At 37.8% G+C, this 22,589-nt stretch overlaps 1 protein-coding gene and 1 pseudogene across 2 annotated transcripts in view; both read left to right on the forward strand.

Moving 5' to 3' along the window:
- Positions 1-22,589, forward strand: part of PIGK (phosphatidylinositol glycan anchor biosynthesis class K) — a 78,377-nt gene that overhangs the window by 19,610 nt on the left and 36,178 nt on the right. The window contains exons 5-9 of the mRNA XM_084872182.1: positions 2,561-2,672; positions 5,972-6,068; positions 8,527-8,644; positions 9,746-9,856; positions 10,797-10,969. Of these exons, the coding sequence (XP_084728308.1) occupies positions 2,561-2,672; positions 5,972-6,068; positions 8,527-8,644; positions 9,746-9,856; positions 10,797-10,969 (611 nt within the window). The remainder of the gene's footprint in view (positions 1-2,560; positions 2,673-5,971; positions 6,069-8,526; positions 8,645-9,745; positions 9,857-10,796; positions 10,970-22,589) is intronic.
- Positions 13,960-21,881, forward strand: LOC311616605 (nuclear prelamin A recognition factor-like; annotated as a pseudogene). Its single transcript has one exon. The product of its transcript is annotated as a nuclear prelamin A recognition factor-like (transcript).

Below are 22,589 nucleotides of genomic sequence, written 5' to 3' on the forward strand. Positions count from 1 at the left end.
GGTGAATTTCTTGTGACTCCATTTCTTTCAGAATCAGTGGACCAAATCTCTCATGTTTAGGGGGGCCTTATTTTCAGGGTATGCCTTATATTTCACTCAGAAGGAAACCTGTAAGTAGGTCTTATTTTCGGAGGATGTCTTATTTTCGGGGAAACATGGTACCTTTAGCCCTTTAAAGACTTTAAAGCAGGGGTCTTCAAACTACGGCCCGTGGGCCACATGCAGCCCCCAGGGGAGTCTGATCCTGCCCGACAGGTTTTTTGGGCAGTGAGCGCAGCCAAGGTGTTACAGTAGGGATTAGTAGTTCATATAGTCCGGCTCTCCAGCTCTCTGAGGGACCGTGATCTGGCCCCCACTTTAAAAAGTTTGAGGACCCCTGCTTTAAAGAATATTTGTTAAATGATTAAATGGATATAAATGTTGGACTTTCTATTTGTTTATTTAGTCATTATAAAATGTAGACCAGAATTGGTCCTTCCTTTTTAGCTAATAAGACATCCCATTAAAACACTTAACATTTTGCTGTCTTCTGGGATAAATTTAAACCAAAGAGCTTACACACACATACACACACACACACACACACACACACCACGATCTAGAGAAAAGTCAAAAACGATAGAAAGATTTTCTGCTTTTTAAATTTAGATCTGTATAATATAATTTTAAATTAGCATTACATTTTCCATGACATTAAATATGCTTTCAAAGAATCCCAGAGGTGCAGAAATTCCAGGTTGGGAAATCTGGTTTAAAGTGGCATGAATTTTTACATGTTAAATATATTCTTCATGAAATTTAAGTAACAAAATGCACTAAAAAAAAATCAAAGATACACAGCTTGGGGATTATTCATGAACCGATCCGTATGGTTTTATTTTTATGATCTATGGACCTTTCTTTCGTAGTCGAACTAGAATTGATGAAGCAGTTGCCCAGATTAACTGCAATAGTTATAACTGAATTTATTTACAAGTTTCTCTCTCTCTATTTTTTTTTTTACCTTCCTAAAGAATTGCATATGAAGCCAAATTTATAAAATTCTTGGTAATACTTTGGATAACTTTAAAGTTTTAAATTTAGAATTAACTTTTCCCCCCTCCAAGTAGTTTTTTTTTTTTTAAATGGAGGCAGTTATTTTGAGTTGTATCCTATCTAATGAAAGAGTAATATGCAAATTGACTGAACCCCACTACTCCCACAAGCCATACCCACCAGCCAATCAGGAGTTAATATGCAAATAAACCCAACCAAGATGGCTGCAGCCACAGAGAGTAGGAGGGAGGCTAGGGTTTCCTCGGCAATGGGGGAAGCCAGGCTTTCCGCCTGCCTTTGCCGGCCTAGGCCTCCACTCAAGTCTACAAAGTTTAAATAATAGAAGATAAATAAATCCAAACAGAAATGGTGGCAGCCACGGAACTGGAAAGAGCAAGAGGCTAGGGTTTCCCCCAGCGATGGAGGAAGCCAAGCTTCTGAAGCCCTGGCCTGCTTTGGCCTATGCTCCAGGCTACAAAGTTTCAATTATAAAAGATAAATAAATCCCAACAGAAATGGCTGCTGCCATGGAGCAAGCAGAAGTGTTGGCTCCACTGCAGGCTACAAAGTTTCAATTGTAGAAGATAAATAAATTCTGGATACCAGGGCCTCTGCTTGGGTCGTCAAGGGGTGGGGGTGGCCAGCCTGCAAATCACCACAGGTCCCTTGCCCAGGCCGCCCTATACTCCAAGGGAATCCTCACCCTGATCTGGGATACTCTTCAGGGCAAACCAACTGGCCCCCACTCATGCTCCAGGCCTCTATTCTATCTAATAAAAGAATAATATGCAGATTGACCATCACTTCAACACACAAGATGGCTGCCCCCATGTGGTCAAAGATCCTGCCCCCATGTGGACACAAGATGGCCACCACAAGATGGCCAGCAGGGAGTGCAGTTGGGGTTGACCAGGCCGGCAGGGGAGGGAAGATGTGGGAGAACCAGGCCTGCAGTGGAGAACAGTTGGGGGAGAACCAGGCCTGCAGTGGAGGGCAGTTAGGAGGGACCAGGCCTTTAGGGGAGGGCAGATAGGGGCAAACACACTGGCAGTGGAGCAGTTAGGCATCAATCAGGCTGGCAGGGGAGTGGTTAGGGAGTGATCAGCCTGGCAGGTAGAAGTGATTAGGGGCAATCAGGAAGGCAGGCAGGCAAGCAGTTGGGAGCCAGCAGTCCTGAATTGTGAGAGGAATGTCCAACTGCCCGTTTAGGCCTGATCCCACAGTAGGAGAGTGTGCAGGGTCCCAGATTGGAGAGTGTGCAGTCTGGGCTGAGGGACACCCCTCCTCTGTGCATGAATTTCATGCATCTGGCCTCTAGTATTTAAATAAGTATATTTTTTAATTTATTTCTCTTTGTGTTTATTTTCAGTTTATATTGAGTAATACATAGAGAAAGGAGAAAAGAATGTTTTCAAAGTAAAAAAAAAAGTATCAGGTTTCCCTAAGTTCTATTTTATCTGATATCTTTCTTTCTCTCTCTCTCTCTCTCTCTCTCTCTCTCTCTCTCTCTCTCTCTCTTTTTCAGGTAACTGTGGAGAATTTTTTACGGGTATTAACTGGGAGGATCCCACCTAGTACTCCTCGGTCAAAACGTCTTCTTTCTGATGATAGGAGCAATATTCTTATTTATATGACAGGTAATTTCAGAATTTAGATATTTAATAATTGAATATATTACTATTTTCAACAAGAAATTTGCATGGAAAGAATTTCAACAACTTAAATGATATTTCTGTTAAAATAGTTGATTTGTTATACATTTCCCTCTGTTACATAGTTCTGATAATATATAACAACTTGAAATAATATTTGATAACAGTGTAACATTTTGTGCTGTCCCTTAGTTTCTTATTGCTGTTCTTTTTACTATTACTCTGGTAAAGTTTATTATGTTTTACTTAACGTCCTGCTTTAGCCTCCTTGCCTTCAGTTTTGTCTCCTATTAATTGTCCTACTAAAGTATTTAATAGAAATTGCAAATCTATCCCTCCTCTTCTTAAACCTCTGGTTTCCAATGATGGAGTCTCAAATATTAGTGTGTATAGGATTACCTAAATGCCGATACTTGAGGCCTTTTCCTAAAATCCTGATTTAGTTTTGCTCCAAAGTGTGGCTCATGAAACTGCATTTTTAATATAGTTCTTCAATATGAGCTGCTGTAGTCTTTTGTCTATACTTTGAGTGCTATTGTAAAGTCCTCCATAATATAGTTATATTATTTGTGAAGCTATACTATGTGTAATATATAATTAATATAATTTAGTTAATATTATAAGTTATTTATTAGTAATTTTAGTTCTTATACTTTTTCTAATTCTTTTCCAAGTATTGGACTATTTCTGTCCTCATTTTGTTTGCTAACACTTATTGCCTTTGCTTATAGATGTCTTCTCAGTTCACTTTGCCTAACTGATTGTGTCTTATCATTTTAGTCTCAGTGATTTTTCTTTCCAAGTCTAGGGTGACCTATACTAAGTGGCCAGATTATTATTATCTCTGAACGCATAATAATCTGGTCACTCAGTGTATATCCTATATAATAAAAGGCTAATATGCCAATTGTCCCCTCCACCAGGAATTTGATCAGCAGGCAGGCTGGCCAACCGACCATGTGCCCTTCCCCTGGCTGGACCTCACCCATGCACGAATTCATGCACCAGGCCTTTAAAACACACACACACACACACACACACACACACACACACACACACACACTCACTGAGTGGCCAGATTATTATGTGTTCAGAGATCATAATAATCTGGCCACTCGGTGTATGTTTTCAATTGCTTGCAGCAGTTTTAGTTTACACCCTGTTGTCCCAATGTAACTTATAGTGCCTCCTTTCTTCCTCAGAAGTGTCCTGATACGTCCTGGTATTACCCTAAGACACTTCTCGTGTCCATGGCTGGTGTTGGCTCTTTTCTTTGCACTCCCATTTTAATCTGCAGTTTCTATTTTAGCATTTAAGTTATTATTTTTTGTCTGGATATTTATTGACTTTATGACATTTTTGAACCCCAAGGTGCCAATGATCATGTGTTTTTCATCTTTTTATCACCAGTGCCCTGTCTTATAGTAGTATTCAGTAAATATGAATGTTGATCAGTTGGTATTTAAACAAGTTAAAAAATATATATTTTATTGATTTTTACAGAGAGGAAGGGAGAGGGAGAGAGAATTAGAAACGTCAATGAGAGGGAATCATTGACCAGTTGTCTCTTGCACACCCCCTACTGGGGATGTGCCCGCAACCTATGTACATGGTCTTGACCGGAATCGAACCTGGGACCTTTCAGTCTGCAGACCGACGCTCTACCACTGAGCCAAACCGGTTTCGGCTAAACAGTTTATTCAGGGAGATTCCATTAAGCTGATGATAAAACAGGTGCAGAATGATTCTTAGATATTTACAGCTTTTAAAATGCAATCAATTTATAAATTAACTCATAAGAGTTAATGAAGTAGGAAAATTTTTATTTTAGTTTATTTAAGTTACCAGAAATTTTAAAGCCTTTGTGGCAAATGGGACAAAGTATAGTCTTGTAGCTTAGCTTTATTTGATGTACCAAACTAGAGGTTTTACAACAATTTTTTTTTCTGAGTTGCTGGATATGGAAGAAATTCCAGTAATCTAAAATAGGATTTTGTGAATGATGGTCCATGAAAGGACTCCCTGTTTGGAAATCAGGTTTTAGTGGAACACAGACGCAGCCATTTGTTTTACATGTTGTCTCTGACTGCTTTTACACTATAACAGCAGAGTCCTGAAGTTGCAACAGAGACCTTATGGCCCACAAGCCTGTAACATTTACTTTCTGACCCTTTACAGAAGGAGATTGCTAACACATGGCAGAAGATTGGAGGGTTGCTAATTATAATATGGTAATAAAAATGATAATAACTGGTATTTACTGAGGCTTACTATACCTAGGTAGTATTCTAAACCCCTGTGTGTAGTTCATTTCATCCTCACAGCAACCAAAGGTGCTGTTATGTAGAATTGATACAGAGTTGTGTGGGTTGTGCACTGCACTTAAGTGTTTGGGTAGGGAGGTGAGTGGCAGCTAAAATTCAGTATATGTTTACACTTACTAACCTGTGTGCCCTGCCATAGAGGTGTCTAATGGGAGGGAGAAGTATTTTCCCCCCACAAAGGCATACCCATAACCACTTCTGAGCTCACAGGACTGTATATATTCAGAGGGGCAGTAAGTAGAAAACTTTTTCTATTGTATTTTGCTGCCCAGTGGGAGGTGCCTTTATAAAATCTGTACAAAGGAGCTATGTAAGCATGTTAATGAAGGTCTTCCTGACACATTTCTCACTTTATAACTGAAGAAACTGAGGCATAGAAAGATTAAGTAAATTGTTGAAGATAACAAAGTCATTAAGTGAATAAGCAATTGCTAGAATCCAGACAGATTGAGTCTTTAATTCATTCTAAATGTCAGAATCTTCTGGTCAACTCTCCAGGGAAAGTATTTGATACTTATAAAAACATCACTTTTTAAGTTATAAGTATACTTTCTAGTAGTAAAGCATGCCAGGTATACACTGTGAATAGTACTGGCATAGATGAGACTGACTAGTATCTTCTACTTCTTTCTCACCACACGTGTTTGCTCACTGTGTGAGAAATTTTTACCTATGGAAACTCATTTCTGACCTAATAATGGAGCCAATGAGAAAATATAAATGTGCTTTTTTATAATTGAATGATAGAAAAACTCTTAAAACATTCTATCTACTATTTTTATGTCTATCCTTATTCTCTTTCTAATTGGTATAAAATTAATTTTCTCAGTGTTTTTTCTTTAGAGTATATAATAACAAATGATATTAAACATTGCCATGAAAGAAGTGAATATTTATATCTGAATATATATAGTTTGCATTAAAAATATGTACATTTGATCTTTTTGACTTTCTCTATAGGGCATGGTGGAAATGGTTTCTTGAAATTTCAAGATTCTGAAGAAATTACCAACATAGAGCTTGCCGATGCTTTTGAACAAATGTGGCAGAAAAGACGGTAATTAGCAAATAATTATTTTTCACAAGATAAATTGGTAACTAATTTTTCCCTGATTACATCCTACTTTATGAGATTTTTAATTTATTTGAATAATTTCTTTTAGATTTATGTTTGTTATTTCTATAGAATGGAGTTACTTTTAGAAGAAAAATTTAGAGTTATTAAAGAACATGGAAAAAAGTTAACCTTTTAAGGTCATATCTCTTATTATTTAACAATCTTTTTGGAGGAGATAAGAGTCCCACTAACAATGTTTCCCATTGTTTAGGGGGAAGATGAACATTATATTTATTTTTCAACTTGTATCTATTCTTACTTTTTGCACATTCTCTGGCCCTCTGTGTGATAACAGTATATTATTATTTGGAAAAAATGTTGAAGTTACCATTAGCATAAAATTTGTAACTTGACTCACATTACAATGATGTATTGTTATTAATCTAATGCTAAGCATCCTTTAGTTGAAAGTTGTTATATGAACTTGTTGAGTGAATTTAAAATAAAATAGTGTGGTGATGGTCAGAGGAAGTGGAGGCAGGACCGGACGGAGTGGGCAAAGGGAGGAAAATGGGGACATCTGTAATAGTGTCAATAAAAATAGAGCCATAGCACTGCTTTTAATTTGATTACCTTCAATAAACACTTCTGGGTACCTTTTAAACATATGGCACAGAAGGGAATGTGATGCTTATTTTGTCTTGAATGTGTTAAAAGTATAGTAGAAGAGAATGTACATAACTACGCTACAAATTAAATATTATAAATATTGAATTATAAGAATAAGCAGAATATATGAAAGTATTGAGGAGGAAGATTTTGCTAGTTACTGGTTTTATCTTATTCATAGTTTAGATTTATTGAATGCATAGTAGGTGCTGGGCATTTGTTTTACATGCATTCTGATTAAGTTTTTATTATTATTCCTGCTTTTTATAAATGATAAAATTCAGCTAAACAGATTAAGTAACTTGCCAAGCTTCACACAACTAGAAAGTGTCAGCACTAGGATCCATGCCCAGGTGGTGCAATATGGTACTGCCTCGGGTAACCTTAGAAGTTTCTGATCCTCAGGGGCCTCCACTGAGTTTGTCTCAGAAGAAGTGTTATGTTAATTGTACCTTCTATCACCTGTTTAGATGTTGAGGTTCAAGATTACATACTTTCGCCTGGCCAGATCAATGATTGATGGTTGACCGTCAACCTATGAACCAAGAGGTCATGGTTTGATTCCTGGTCAGGGCACATGCCTGGTTGTGGGTTAGATCCCCAGAATGGGGTGTGCAGAAAACAGCTGATCAGTGATTTTCTGTCATCATTGATGTTTCTATCTCTCTCTCCCTCTCACTTCCTTTCTGAAATCAATAAAAAATATTAAAAAAGAAAGATTACATACTTACTTTCTAGGTGCAGTGTTAGCTATTTGCCTAGATTCAGTGTTTGTGATAAACCTCTGAGAAAACTTATCTGATCCCTACTTTCACTTTCACCAGTAAGGCAGCTCATTCTAAAATATATAGCTTATTATGTTTGTTCTTTCACTTAAAAAAGCCTTTGGTGTTTTCTTCAAATTTATAGGATAAGATCCAGACTTTATATTGGATACTTCATTTACAGATTGGCCTAACCTATCTTTTTGAAATGAATTTCCCCAAATTATTTTTAAATCTTAGCTATATAGTATTGTTCTCTCCCCCCCCCCCCCCCCAAATTTATACTTAGTCACATGTATGTGCATTAGCACAAGTCTTTTTCTTTGCTGGAATGGGTTTTTCCTTCCTTTGTTGGATACAATAACACTCACTCTTCACTGTCCATGTCAGATATCACCTTTTCCTGACCTGCCTTTCTTTACAGTTCTCTCTGTTCCTTTCTCAGTGCTCTTACAGCACTTTGATTTGTTCAGCAATATGAGGGCAGAGACTTGTATTTCCAGCTTAGTATCAGGCACATGGTAGGCTCTCAATAAATATTTGTAACACTTATCATACATTTAGTTTATCATCTGTCTTCCAGTTAGATTTTTAAGCTCTTTGAGTATTGTGACTAAGTCGTGTGTGTGTGTGTGTGTGTGTGTGTGTGTGTGTGTTTGTATTTTTTTTTTAATTTTAATTTTTTTTCTAAATGTAGGCCAGTTTCTAGGGCAGCATCAGTACCAAGTATATGTTTGTTGAATTCAATATTGAGTATTCATTTGGATTCTGAATTATGTGGTGCAGATAAGGGAAGGGGAAAGAGTTGGGACATAACCACTCCCTATTAAGGTGCTTTTTCTGGACAGGATTATACCTTTAATATTTCTAATACCAATTTTGTATTGGGAATTCTACTGAAAAGTTTCAATTTTTAACTAATGAAATGACCAAGATATAACTTAAACATGTTATGCTATGGAAATATTGTAAAAGTATTAGTCAATGCATGATTCATGTCAAAGATATTACTACTTTTCTTTCAGCTACAATGAGCTACTGTTTATTATTGATACTTGTCAAGGAGCATCCATGTATGAGCGATTTTATTCTCCTAACATAATGGCTTTAGCTAGTAGCCAAGTGGGGGAAGATTCACTTTCGGTAGGTGATTTTTACCATTTGTAAACTGCATTGTCTTTAGAATGTGTAGCTATTTCTTGGGCCTTGTGTTTGACACATGTGACTTACATGCTTAATGAGTATATCTGCTACTTCTTATTCTTAGACTTTTTCTAATACCTTAGAAGGAAACTTTGATTACATTTAAAACATTGGTTATAATTATGCTATTAGACATAAATTTTTTTGCTTTGCTTTTAAAGTCTTTTTTTTTATTGAGGTATTATTGACCTTGGTTTTAGGTGTATAACATGATTTGATATTCTATATAATAAAAGCCTAATATGCTAAGTGTCCAGTTGTCTGGTCATCCATCCAACCAATCAAAGTGTAATATACTAATGATATGCTAAGACTGCTTAACCGCTTGCTATGACATGCACTGATCACTAGGGGGCAGACAGTTGACAAGTTGACCAGTCACTATGAAGTTCACTGACTACTATTCTCCCACCGGTAGGTTAGCTTGTTGCTGGGGTCTGGCCTATTGGGACTGAGCGAGAGGGGCCGGACATGCCCTGGAGCCCTCCCATGGCCCCTTCCTGGCTGGCCAACCTCCCGCATTCCTCCATGGCCCTGATTGTGCACCGGTGGGGTCCCTCGGCCTGGCCGGTGCACTCTTGCAATCTGGGAACCCTTGGGGGATGTTGGAAAGCCAGTTTCAGCCTGATCTCGTAGGCCAGGCCAAGGGACTGCACCAGCCTCTAGTTTGTATATATTGTAAAATGATCACCACAATAAATGTAAATAACATCTGTCATCATACACAGTTATATAATTTTTTTCCCCATGTAATGGGAACTTTAAGATCTACTCTTTTAGCAACATTAAATTTACAATACAGAATTATTAATGGAAGTTGCCATGATATAAATTACACACCAATGACTTATTTATTTTGTAACTGGAATTTTGTACCTTTTGACTCCCTTGAGCCATTTGGCTCACCACATATCCCTATGCCTCCGGCAACCACCAGTCTGTTCTCTGTATCTATGAGCTTGTTTTATTTTTATTCCATATTATTTTATTCTTGTTTATGGCTGAGTAATATGCCCTTGTATATGCTTTGCTTTTTTGTAGCATCAACCTGATCCGGCAATTGGAGTTCACCTTATGGATAGATACACATTTTATGTCTTAGAATTTTTGGAAGAAATTAATCCAGCTAGCCAAACTAATATGAATGACCTTGTAAGTATTTGCTTGATTTGATTATAGCACATAGGTATGCCAATCTTAACGTGATCAGTGAAGTCTGTTATTATTCCCTGTACAAATAGGGTACTGAAGGTGGCCTTGTAAAACCCCACCTTGAATCTCCCTTTTCAGTAGTATCTGTTTCTTTACTACCTATAGATATAGCCTAGTTAACTTGCTCTTCCATGAGGTATTTTTCTGTTTTCATTCATTTGCTCTGCTCTTTTTTTTTTTTTTTACCAGAAATGTACTTTTTTATATTCACATATTGAAATTCTGCCCGTTTATCAGGAGTCAAATCAGATCCTTCTTCCTTCAGGAAGTCTTCCCAAATGCTTCCTTGTTGGAATTTGCATAAAATAAATAAAGCTTTTAGACCTTTATTTCTCTTTTATATCACTTACCATAGTCTATTTTTTTTGAACTTACTAATTGAGTGTGAGTGTCTTTCTCACTTAATGGGAAGTTCTTGGAGTAGAGGGACCTTTTATTACTTATTTTTGGGCACCCTACAACTTCTAATACAATGTACTGACATGGTTTGTTGAAGTTAGCTCACTTTTCCACTGATTTTTCTGTACTGGTTGTATCTTTTTAAATAAATCTATTTTGAGGTTGCTATTGAAAATAGGCATAATTGCCCTAGCTGGTTTGGCTCAGTGGATAAAGCATTGGCCTGCAGACTGAAAGGTCCCGGGTTCAATTCTGGTCAAGGGCACATGCTAGGTTGCGGGCAGTGAGCTACTCAAGCACGGATCCTTGCGCAGGGCCACTAGTGTCTTTATAACTTTCTTAGAATGTCAAGCACCACTATAACAATGAAATGTATTTTCTTTAGGTTGGGAGAGCTTTAAAAACAATGCAGTCTACTATATTGTGTTATGGTTTAATAACAGTTGTATGTGTATTTATAGTCTTACATATATTTTTTCAGTTTCAGGTATGTCCGAAAAGTCTATGTGTGTCTACTCCTGGGCATCGCACTGATCTTTTTCAGAGGGATCCTAAAAATGTCCTGATAACCGATTTCTTTGGAAGTGTTCGGAAAGTAGAAATTACAACAGAGACCATTAGTTTGCAACCGGATTTAGGAGTCCTGGAAAGCAGGTATTCATCTTAAATTATTATTCAAATAGAATATTCTAGTTTCATAATTTTTAATTTTTATGTAACAAGAGTAAGCAATGAAAGTTGATGTTTGTAGATAAAATTATACATTTCTACCCAATCTTCATTTTATGTAGGCCCTATGCGTTTCAGATTTATGGGCAAAAGCTATACATACCAGTGAGAAGCTATGATCATGATTAGGATTATCTCATAACTCCAAAATAATCATGTGTGTAGTAAGATGATTGAGATTGGTTAAAAAAAAAAAAAAAAAGACTAAATTGTTTCCCATAACTGGCTGTCTCGCAGCCATACTTTTCTGTTGTTGGAGGTATATATAATGGCTCAGAAGACCTTCATGAAAGGTCAGGTATGTGAACATTTCAAAAGATTAATCTCTAATGAATGTGTTTGCTGTCACCAATGGAAGTGAAAGGTATTAAGTTGATGTAACATTAAATAGGGAAGTTGGCAGCTGGGCAATTAGTAGTACAGGCCCTAGGAATCTGGCAGATGAAAGGCAGATAAACATAAAAAAGGGAAGTGAGTGCCAAAAGAATACAGATGCCAAGTACATACTTCAAACCATAACACAATGCTTGTTGTTCAGAATTTCTGCCGGCTCCAGCAATCTGATTAGTTCTCTGACTACCATGTCTTTTGGCTTCTAGAGCCTGAATGGTTTGTGAGCCTGGTTCAGTTATATCTCTGGCATTTCCCTAGTGCTGTATTCTGTTAATCTGGAACATTTTATCTGGGACTATTGTAAATTTGAATGACCCTCCATCAACAGGTGCCACTGTTCAGGATTTGTTTTGGAGGCTTTTGGTAAAAGAATGGAAGAGAGAGGTATAAGATAGGTATTTCCTTCTTGGGGAGTGGATTGTGTTTGAGTGAGCAGTGAGTGTGCATTCATGTGTGTGTGTGTGTGTGTGTGTGTGTGTATAAGAGAGAGAGAGAGAGAGAGAGAGAGAGAGAGAGAGAGAGAGAGAGGAAGTTAGTTGTTTTGGGGTATGTGAATTTTAGATATATTTATGATGTTATATTTTTTTCCTCTGTAAAAATTTTTAAAGGCAAAATACTAAATGTCCACTTTCTTGAAATATATACTTTACTAGGTATTGACCTTAGTTATTTGTAGTTGTCTAATGCTGTTTGTTGGAAACTCCAGGGAACTTTTTTGGACGTCAGTAGGCAACAACATATACATTACTTTCAATTCTGAAACATTTAAAGATTTTTAATTGAGCTTATGAATATTTTAGGAATAAATTGAAAAATTAGCACAAAATTGGCATCTTATGAAAATTTAAAATTCATATTATTATTAATTATTTCCTATTTTGGATATTCAAGACCTTAGATTTTTTTTCTTTTTAATTTTTTTTAGAGCTGTTAGCTTAAAAAGTATTTTCTTAAGACAGTAGATTATATCCTATAGCAATATCACTTTTACTTGCTGTTTAATTCTGACTTTCAAATCACTTTTGTAAAATAGTTGAACTGTATCTTAATATTTAGCAACTAACCTTGAAATTGAGTTACTAGATGTCTTTACCAAATTCATTTTGTCATTTCCCTTGAACTTAAGTCTAGAAGATATGCCATATCTTCTCTTAATCATATGAACACTGCATTAATTTTCTTTATAGTCAAGGACCATCTTTGTATTCCTTATGTACTTATTTTCTGTCCTCTTCACCTCACAAAATATTAAATATGTAATAATTGTACAATAAAAATGATTTCATGAATTCTACTGATTTATTATATATTACGGAAGAATGGAATTTTATCTCATAAATTTTCCCCATGTACTGTGTTGGTTGCAAAAATAGTTGATGCTGAAGAGTATCTTAATTTATCTTTAATCGAGAAAATCATTTTAAACATTAAAGCCAGACACCATGCACCATTGCATTAGAGCACCCTCTAGTGTTTATAAGAATTTTTTATTTAGAATATTGCTTACAGATGGTGTCATAGTATAGACTATCCAATTAATTTAGAAAAATTAAGTTCCCAAAATGCTTCAGGAATTTCTACATGAATGTTACAAATATTATCTTGTATGTAGTTATATTTATATGCAAAAATGAATGACAGTGCTTTGAGAAAAGTATACTCATGAGAGATCAGATATTGTGAAAACTATTTTATTAAGGAAATTATGGGCTAGAATGTGTATGTATTTTTTTCCAGATCTTAATTTAAAAATATTAATACAGTAGCTGCTATTAAAATTGTCAGTTAAAAATGTTATTTTCTGCATTTATTAGGAAACAACAGAACTAATTTGTTCAGACTTAGACTGTCTATATTTCATATTTTGTGTACTAGAGTACACTATACTAAAGCCTAATATGATGAATAATTTAGTACATAAAATTGACAAAAATGGCTATATGAAATAATTGTTTTTATATGTCTTCTGAAACTTAGATATTAAGTAAGGTACAGTCATATAGTTTGTATCAACATTTATTTTGCATATGTCTTACTAGTTGTGTTATTAATTTATTTGCAAGAATAAATGAGGTAAAGTATGGACTGATTGTAATAATACTGGTTTATATAATTTGATTCTAAGTTCTTCATCTGAATATGCATAGGTTGACTTTTGACAAGTATGCAGACAAATAAGCAGTCTACCCTCTTGAAAGATTTGGCTTTTTAGAATTTAGTCATAAGTCCATGTCAGAATTACTCAGATTACCATTTTTGTGTCCTTACTATACTGGGAAAATAATCTCCAGTTTATCGCTATAAAAAATATAGGCACACTTTAGTGTTACAAAATGTGGAAGTCTAAATCCTTTAGCATTGCCCAAGAATAAAACATTACACTTTTTCTAGATGAGTAAACTGAAGCTGAGAAAGGTTAAGCTACCATCTAATAAATGTTATAGCCAAGATACTAATGCCTTTTATCTCTAAGTATATATATATATATTATATTATTCTTTTATAATTTGCCCTGAAGTTACTTAGCTTGTTTTCTTCAAAAAGAAAGTAAGTTATAAATGTAGCTCAATGAAGTATCACAAAGTAACAACTCAAGTAACCACCTGAAAAAAAGTAGAACAATGATGAAGCTTCCCTATTCCTTGTGCCCTTTCCCCATCTCATCTCTACCCTCTTAACTACCCCAAAGTTAGTCACTATCCTAACTTTTATGGAATTCACTATCCTGCTCTACATTTTAGTTATATCACCTAAACATTATATTTTAATTCTTTTGCCAATATTATGTTTTTGAAATTCACTTATGTTGTTGTGTGCCACTGTAGTTTGTTCAGTTTTTAAACATTGAAGTATAATTTATGTACAAAAATCACCTTTTTTAGTATAGAGTTCTGAGTTTTGACAAATGCTTACATTTAATCACCATGACAATCCATCACCTTAAGAAATTTCCTTATGACTCTTTTTGTTCAATCCTCCCACTATATCCCTGGAAACCATTGGTGTTTTCTGTCCCCATGGTTTTGCTAAAAATTGCTTATAGTAAATTGATATGATTATGAAACTTTATGAACCAAAGATTCACCAAAATGGCTCAGACAGTAGTCAATAAGATTTCTCCCTTACTATTGTACATACCACTTTATTTTTCAAAGTGAGAAATTTACTCATAAGTATAATTCTGATTATTTAAAGTGTCTTATTGGGCCATTTATTTTATTGTATATTGTTATTTATAAAGGTAGACACTTCAGTTAGTCAGTTATTCAAGATTTCATTAAAGTAGACTTTCAGAGCATAAATTAGGTTGTGATTTTCTATATATATAAATGCCTAAGTGACTGAAAGACCAGTTGACCAGTCACTATGATGCACTTACCACCAGGAGGCAGACACTCAATGCAGGAGCTGCTCCCTGGTGGTTAGTGAGCTCCCACAGTAGGAGTGCTGCCACGGGTGCTAGATGCAGGGCTCATGGCTGGTGAGTGCCACTGCAGCGGTGTGAGCCTTTCTCAGGACTGACTGGGCACACACCTGCAGCAGGCGCTGCAGGACTGGGATGAGCAGGAGTGGCAGGCAGTGTTGGACTGCTGGTTTCAGCCCAATCCGCACAGGCCACGCTGAGGGACCCCACTCGTGTAAGAATCTGTGCACTGGGCCTCTAGTTTGATTTATAAAAAAACTAAAACATAATTATATTATCCATTTTCTCATTTTACATACACATAAAGTTCTTATTATAATTTCAAAATTATGTGTTAGTCATTTAATGGGAAGATTTTTTTAAAAGCAATTTATTTCACTATCTACAATTAACAAAAACATCCATTGAGTTGGTTTATGACTTTTAAGAATAAGTGTATGTAAACAGTATAGAAGAACATAGTACTATGCCCCTTTGAATAAGTAAATTAGTAAATTTCTCTTAATGTAAATTAGTAAATATGTTTACTAGGGATAGTAATTTCCAATGAGTGTTTATTAATATTTAAACTGTATCAAAGCAAAGTTAATTTTAATTTAAACACTAAACATATAGAACTTGAAATTTTTGAATTATGAAAAATCTCAAAATGGCATAGTTTTCTAATATATAAAAAGCCAGGGGCCATCACGAACTAAACAGCCGGATAGATGACCGAACAGCAGGCTCTATTGATTAGGGGATGGCTAATGGGGGAACTTGGGTCCCTCCGGCTCCAATGAATCTGTGGCAGTGGCAGCTAGTGAGTGGGCGGAAGGCAGATCGTTTGGTCCCTGCCCTGGTCCGCAGTTTCCCATGATCAGGGGATGACTAACAGGGGTCCTGGGGTTCCTCAAGCTCTGATGAATCCTTGGCAGCAGCGGCTGATGAATGGGCAGAAGGCAGACTGCTTGGTCCCTCCTCCCGGCCCTCAGACTACAATCAGTCGGTGGCGGAGGCGGGGCGGAACTGGACTGGCTCCCTTAGTAGTCCTGCAGGTTCAATCTCCAGAGGACAGGCCAGGCACCAATGGACCAGTGATGCTGGCACGATCCTAACAGTACTGCCGGCCTCCCGGAACTCAGCCTCAGGCATTGCAGCTACTTCCTTTTCCTAGATACTCCACTAGGAAAAAAGGATACTGCCAGCAGCGCCAGGGGCGACCAGCGGTGACTGACTGACTGCTCTCCCTGTGCTTCCTCCAGATCACTTGAGCCGGGTCCCGCCCACCCTGCTCCAGATGAAGTGTGAGCACTGCACATGGAAGGAATGTAGTAAAAAAAAACAAAAACCAATGACCAAGAGAAGGCCGCAGTCAATGTCCGGAATGCGGCTCAGGAGAACCGAGAGAAAGGAGAAGTCCATAAGCTTGCCGATGCCAAGATATTTCCTAGTGACTGCCTGGCGTGTGACAGTTGTGTGACCGCAGAGGAAGGAGTCCCAGTTTCTCAACAGAACACCAAGGACTTCTTCCGTGTTCTGAACCTTAATAAGAAATGTGATATCTCACAGCTCAAGGCGCTGGCAGTGTTCATGTGTCCTCATTCTCTGCCTTATTTTGTGCTAAATTCAGCCTCAGTGTCACTGATGCATCCAGAAGGCTCTGTGGCTTCCTAAAAAGCCTTGGGCGCACTGTCTTTGACATGAAGATAGCTGCAGACTTCAGCGTCCTGGGAAGCCAGAAGGAATTTGTGCGTAGGTACTGCCAGCACCATGAGGAAGAGCTCCGGCTACCCACGCTGATCTCCGCTGCCCCGGCTGGGACTGATATGCAGAGCATGTGCTGGGTCACCCCATCACCCCCACCTCTGCACGGCCAAGTCTTCCCAGCAGATCACTGGCTCTCTGGTGAAGGTGAAGGATTAGTTCACCAGAAGGCAGAACCTGTCCCCAGACAAGATTTTCCATGTCATTGTGGCCCCATGGAGGCCCTTTGAGAAGATGTTCCCACAGCTTTTCATAGTTCCCAGGGTGCTGACTGCATGCTAACCTCAGGAGAAATTGTCCAGATAACGGAGCAAAGTGACCTCGCGGGGAATGATGCCACCGTGGACCCGCTGTTGGGAGACACGGAGGAGGAGGAGGTGAGGCTCCACGAGGGGCCAGCTCCAGTGGGTACCTGGCACACATCTTCAGGCACATGGCCAAAGAGCTGTTTTACGAGGATGTGGGGGTGCTCACCTACCGCACCCTGAGGAACAGAGACTTCCAGGAGGTCACCCCAGGAGGTCACTTCCAGGGATGGAGAAGTTCTGCTACACTCTGAGGTTTCTTACAGCTTTCGGAACATCCAGAAGTGGTCCTGAAGCTGTAGAGGGGCAAGTTCCCCGGCTACTTCGTGGAGGTCCTGGCCTGCGCTGGGGATGCCTAAGCGAGGACGGGCATACAGACAAGGCACTGCTGTGGCAAATGGAAGGCATCTACGCTGCCATCCTAGTGTGGCCCCCGGAGGCCAGCGTCCATGTCTAGGAGCTGCACCAGGAATGGCTGGGGCGGGGGTGGGGAGACTACCCCTGGGCCCAGGTGGCCCTGCATACCGTCTAGCAGGGCCCAGGGCAGCCTGCCAGGACATCAAGTGGTAAAGATCCAGCAGATGCCAGCCTGCAGGCTGCCTAAGGAGGTGTGTCAGACACGTGAAGGAAAGGCTTAGCATCTCTGTCATCGCTTTGGTTTTCACAATTCCCTGCTCCCCCATCTTTGACTCCCTCCCTTTGAGGGGCGCTCTCGTCATCACATGGGTGCAACTGGAATATTATATCTTGAAAGGATTGCCCAATGTACATATCCTTTTATCTGATGATGAAAAAAAATTCCAAAGAACAAGAATGGAGACAGACTACTGTCCTTTAGGCTTAAAAAGACCCAGAGGAGTCCTGCGAAGAGCTGAGTCTTGGTTCGGTCCACGTGCCTCAGAGAGATTGGTTGAGGAAATGGCCCTGTTTGGCCCTGACTTTACCCACTTATGTTAACTTTTGAAGGTGTCTTTGCCACAATGTGAATAAACTGCCACCTTTTGGAATAGGGGCTCATACGAAAGTCTGCATTCCAAACTTTTCTTGAAACAGCTGTGGCCACCATCCTGAGACCAGGTCCTGTCGACCAGTCCTGTCGCTGGGAATCAGGGGTCACCGGAGTAGAGGCCTCCCCGTGCCCTGGGCCCTTTTCACATTCAGGGATTGAGCTGAACTCACTTTGGGGGAGGCCTGGAAAAGGATGACAGGTGTCACAGATGGAAGGATGGAGAAGGGAGATGCGGACACCCTGCTCAGTACCTCCCTGGGTGGGATCAGGCAGATGAAGGCCGGCCAGCATGCCTCACAATTGGGTGAGATAGCATCCTTGTCCTCTGTGTCCAGCTCTTACCCCGTGGGTCCATCCACTCCCTCAGCTCCGGGCTGCCCTCTGTGTTCCATGATAGTGCACTCTGCCCTCACATGCTGCTTGCCCTAAGTGAGAAGGAAGAGAGCAGTTGGCACACAGAAAGATAGGGCTCATGGCTGGTGAGCACAGTGGTGGTGGCAGGAGCCTCTCCTGCCTCCATGGAGCACTAAGGAGCAGTGAGCAGCTGGGCGGTAAGAAACGAGGGGTCCCGAACTGTGAGAGGGATTCCAACTATCGGCTTAGGCCCGTTCCCTGTGGGTAGAATGTAGAATGTAGAAGGTAGAATGTACCACCAACTAATTACTAAGCCAGCAGGCGACATCTCCTGAGGGGTCCTGGACTGTCGGAGGGTGCAGGCTGGGCTGAGGGACAACCCCCCCCACACTCCATGTATGAATTCTGTGCACTTGGCCCCTAGTCTATATATATGTCTGAGATCAAATTGGGAATGCAGACTGGGCAAGACAGCCCCCATCAGCCCCAGTCACCGAGCAGGCCAAGGAACCCCAGCCGTGCACACATTTGTGCACCAGACCTCTAGTTTATTTGTAAATAGAACATTAGAACTTAACCCATTAGGATGTTTGGGGAATAAAGGTCTAAATTATATGGAAAAGCAGATTATGGGACCTTTAAGGTTTGATTTTATATTCGGTGACTCTTTTGGTCCATTTACTAATTACAGTATTATTGCTCTACTTCACTAAATTAAGATTTAATGTCCTAAATGAATTAAATCAACTTCATGCCTATTAAATGCCATTCTAGGGGATATCGCAGCATAATAATCAAAGTCAAGGTCATTGGAATCAATCTGAATTCAGAGCCTTGGACTTTTACTAGCTGTGTAATCTTGGGCAAACTACTTGACTTCTTTGATTCTTAGTTTTCTCATCTTTAAAATGGGAATAATAACTCCAGGACAATTCATTTTCATTTTGTTTTATAGCTATAAATTATATGCCTCAAATATAGTAACATGCTCACTGACTGTTCAATATTATCAAGAAAACATATTACATGTATCAATGAAAATTATTGCTAGAATCCTATTTTTAATATATTTTTGGCTGTTTGCAAAAATTATTCTGCCTTTATTAATCTAGTATTAGAATGTAGTTATTTCATATCTGGAAGTTTCTCATTTGGAATACTGTGAACAATTGGGAAGTTGTGTTTTACCAGAAGGTGGCAGTAACATTACATATTTGTATACATGGAGCAATCTTTTTGATGAGGAAGGTTGAAGGTAGAATGTACCACCAACTAAATCATAATACTTATTTCTTCACATCAATGACAGAAAAAGAAAATGACTTTTGATATTGAATATTCAGTTTAAAAAAGATAGTAAAAATATCTTCCTATATGTAAGTGTTTTGCTTTAATAAGCCTAGTAATAATGGAACTTTGGTTATAAAATAGGTAAATCTACAGGATTTTTAAAATTGACTCTCCTCTGGCATCTTTTTAGAAATAATTTGCATATTTTTAAATACTTAATACGAAATTGAAGGTTCAAAAGATGTTATGTTTATGTGAAGATTATTGGTGATTACTTAGTAAAAAGATAAAGTATTTATTTATAATTTATTAGTGGGGAAATCTCAATTCAAGTTTTAAAAAATCGATTTATATATAACACGTTAGGATTGTAGCTGGTGGGGGAAACAAGGGGCAGAAGATATTTACATTAATAATATAAATCTAATCCTATTCCAGAAATTGCCTTTTGTTGAAATCATGGTATACTTTCTTACCTGATTTTCAAGGGTTCTATAGCTGAGGCACTGCCAGATTGTCCCTCCCAGTGCTAGAGGCTACCTTTGAGGCAGTTTGATACAGTAGAGAGATATGGGAGTGAACAAACTTTTGTTGGAATTTAGTTTAGTTTCTGGCTTTATCTTTTCAGGCTTGTCAATTAATCTCAGACACTTTATCTGGAAAAGGGTGATGACTCTCTACCTTCAGAGTTATTGTAAGGATTTGGGATAATGCACATAAAATAAGCATACTTTTTTAATGTCATGTAAAAATCGTCGCAGCCAGGCTGATGTCTCTTCCAGTGCAAAAGGTTACAGTGGGAGTGCTACCATTGTTCCTTAGTTCACTATAGCTCTATTTATAAAACTCAGTTGGCATTTTTATCACCCGTGCTGCATATTTCCCATTCTCGCCTTCCCATACTTACTTATGTAGTTGATTAGAAAAACAAAATTCTATTTTAAGACTTTATGCTTATTTCACTGTTTGTTTTTTTTTCTCTTACTGTTAATTATCTTAGAAGTATTACTTCATTATTGTATCTGTCATTCTTTTATAATACTCATTCTGATAACAAATGTTAGCATTAAACCATCTATAGATTTTATTGTGGTGGGCGGGGTAAATATGAACCTGGAAAAATGACAGGGCCATGAGGTCTTTGCTAGTGATAACCTTCATGATTAATATCAATTTTAAGGCACACCTATTTTAAAAAAATATATATTTTATTAATTTTTTTACCGAGAGGAAGGGAGAGAGATAGAGAGCTAGAAACGTCGATGAGAGAGAAACATCGACCAGCTGCCTCCTGCACACCCCCTACTGGGGATGTGCCCGCAACCAACGTACATGCCCCTGACCGGAATCGAACCTGGGACCTTTCAGTCCGCAGACCGACACTCTACCACTGAGCCAAACCGGTTTGGGCTTAAGGCACACCTGTTGAGAGAATTGGAAATACTATGATTTTTTCAAGGGTAATCAATAATTTGAAATTTCATTACAGATTATTTTTAATAAAGCCAAACTGTACCTAAAACTGCAAGTAAAGTCATTTATATGAGTTTTCATTAAATTGATATAGTAAATATTATTTACAGTATATTTTATTACAAATACAATAGATATATTTCTGCAAGGGAGAGGACATTTCATTTAAATGCTTATTTTAAAATTAATTTTATCATAAAAATAAATAAAAATCAGGAGACTGAAAAATTCATATTTGTTTTTGGTCATGTCTTGGTAATATAAATAGTAATTAAATTTTTATGTGTGAAAGGGAACATATTATGTTTTTTCATAAAGCAAACATTAATGTTTAAATCTATTATTCTCCTTCTTTCTCTGTTTCAAATTTATGTATACAAAGTTCTTGTCAAATTCAGTAATATTCTAAATTTCTCACTTTAATGAAATTGTCACATATTATTCTGAAAGTACTTTCACAAAGGGATGCGTGCAGCTACTATTGCTATGGAATGTCTTTTTTCAGTGAGATTGATCAACCTCATTTAAACTTCTATACTAAGGGCCTCTCTTTGTTCTTAATCTGATTTGGTTAGCTTCTAATGTTAATATTTTCCAGCATGAATTCTCAAAGTGAAAAAAAAACTAAAATAATGCAAAAGTTCAGAGTATATGATCTCACACTACCTGAATTTGTCACGTGATTACTAAGTGTGGATGCTGGCTGAGAATTTACTTTCATGGACCTGGTTTAATTGGTCTGAAAGACATTGCCAGTCAGAAATTCAGATACTTGGTGAGCAGTTTAAACTGGGTTGAATTAAAATTATATCTAATTTTTAAAATGTTGATTTCTTTATACCAAAGATATGTGTACTAAGAGTATATATTGTATGTTGACAGATGGGGTAGATTTCTATTAGGTGATTTAAAGTTGCATGGTTTAGGACAGTGGTTGGCAAACTCATTAGTCAACAGAGCCAAATATCAACAGTATAACGATTGAAATTTCTTTGAGAGCCAAATTTTTTAAACTTAAACTTATTCTAACGCCACTTCTTCAAAATAGACTCACCCAGGCCGGGGTATTTTGTGGAAGAGCCACACACAAGGGGCCAAAGAGCTACATGTGGCTTGTGAGCCACAGTTTGCTGACCACTAGTTTAGGACAATTATTGGCACTTTTGCTTTAAGGTATTGAGGCAGGTAATAATGAGCTATATGTGAGAAATAAGTTATAAGTATAGACAATCTCTGGCTTAGAGGTATCACCCTCAAGTTCTGCTCCTTGTAATAAAAGGAGTTGTAACTGCACTTATTGCTTTACATAAACATGATGCATACATTTAAAATCTTACATCTAATGATAGGGAAAACTCTAACTTAGGCTTGAAACATAATTGATGTTCATAATGATTTCTCTTTAGTAAAACAAATATCTTCTAAATTATAAAAAATGATTAAAATGTAACTTGTATAATTTTAGTGTTAAGGGTAGTTTTTTTGTTTCTTTCTTATTCTTTGAAAATTAGACCCAGTAAAACCTTGAGTACTTCTAGAAATAAAGTTGTC

Source organism: Pipistrellus hanaki (genome assembly GCF_964339955.1).
Source record: "Pipistrellus hanaki genome assembly, chromosome: 2".
In the NCBI taxonomy this organism is placed as follows: Eukaryota; Metazoa; Chordata; class Mammalia; order Chiroptera; family Vespertilionidae; genus Pipistrellus; species Pipistrellus hanaki.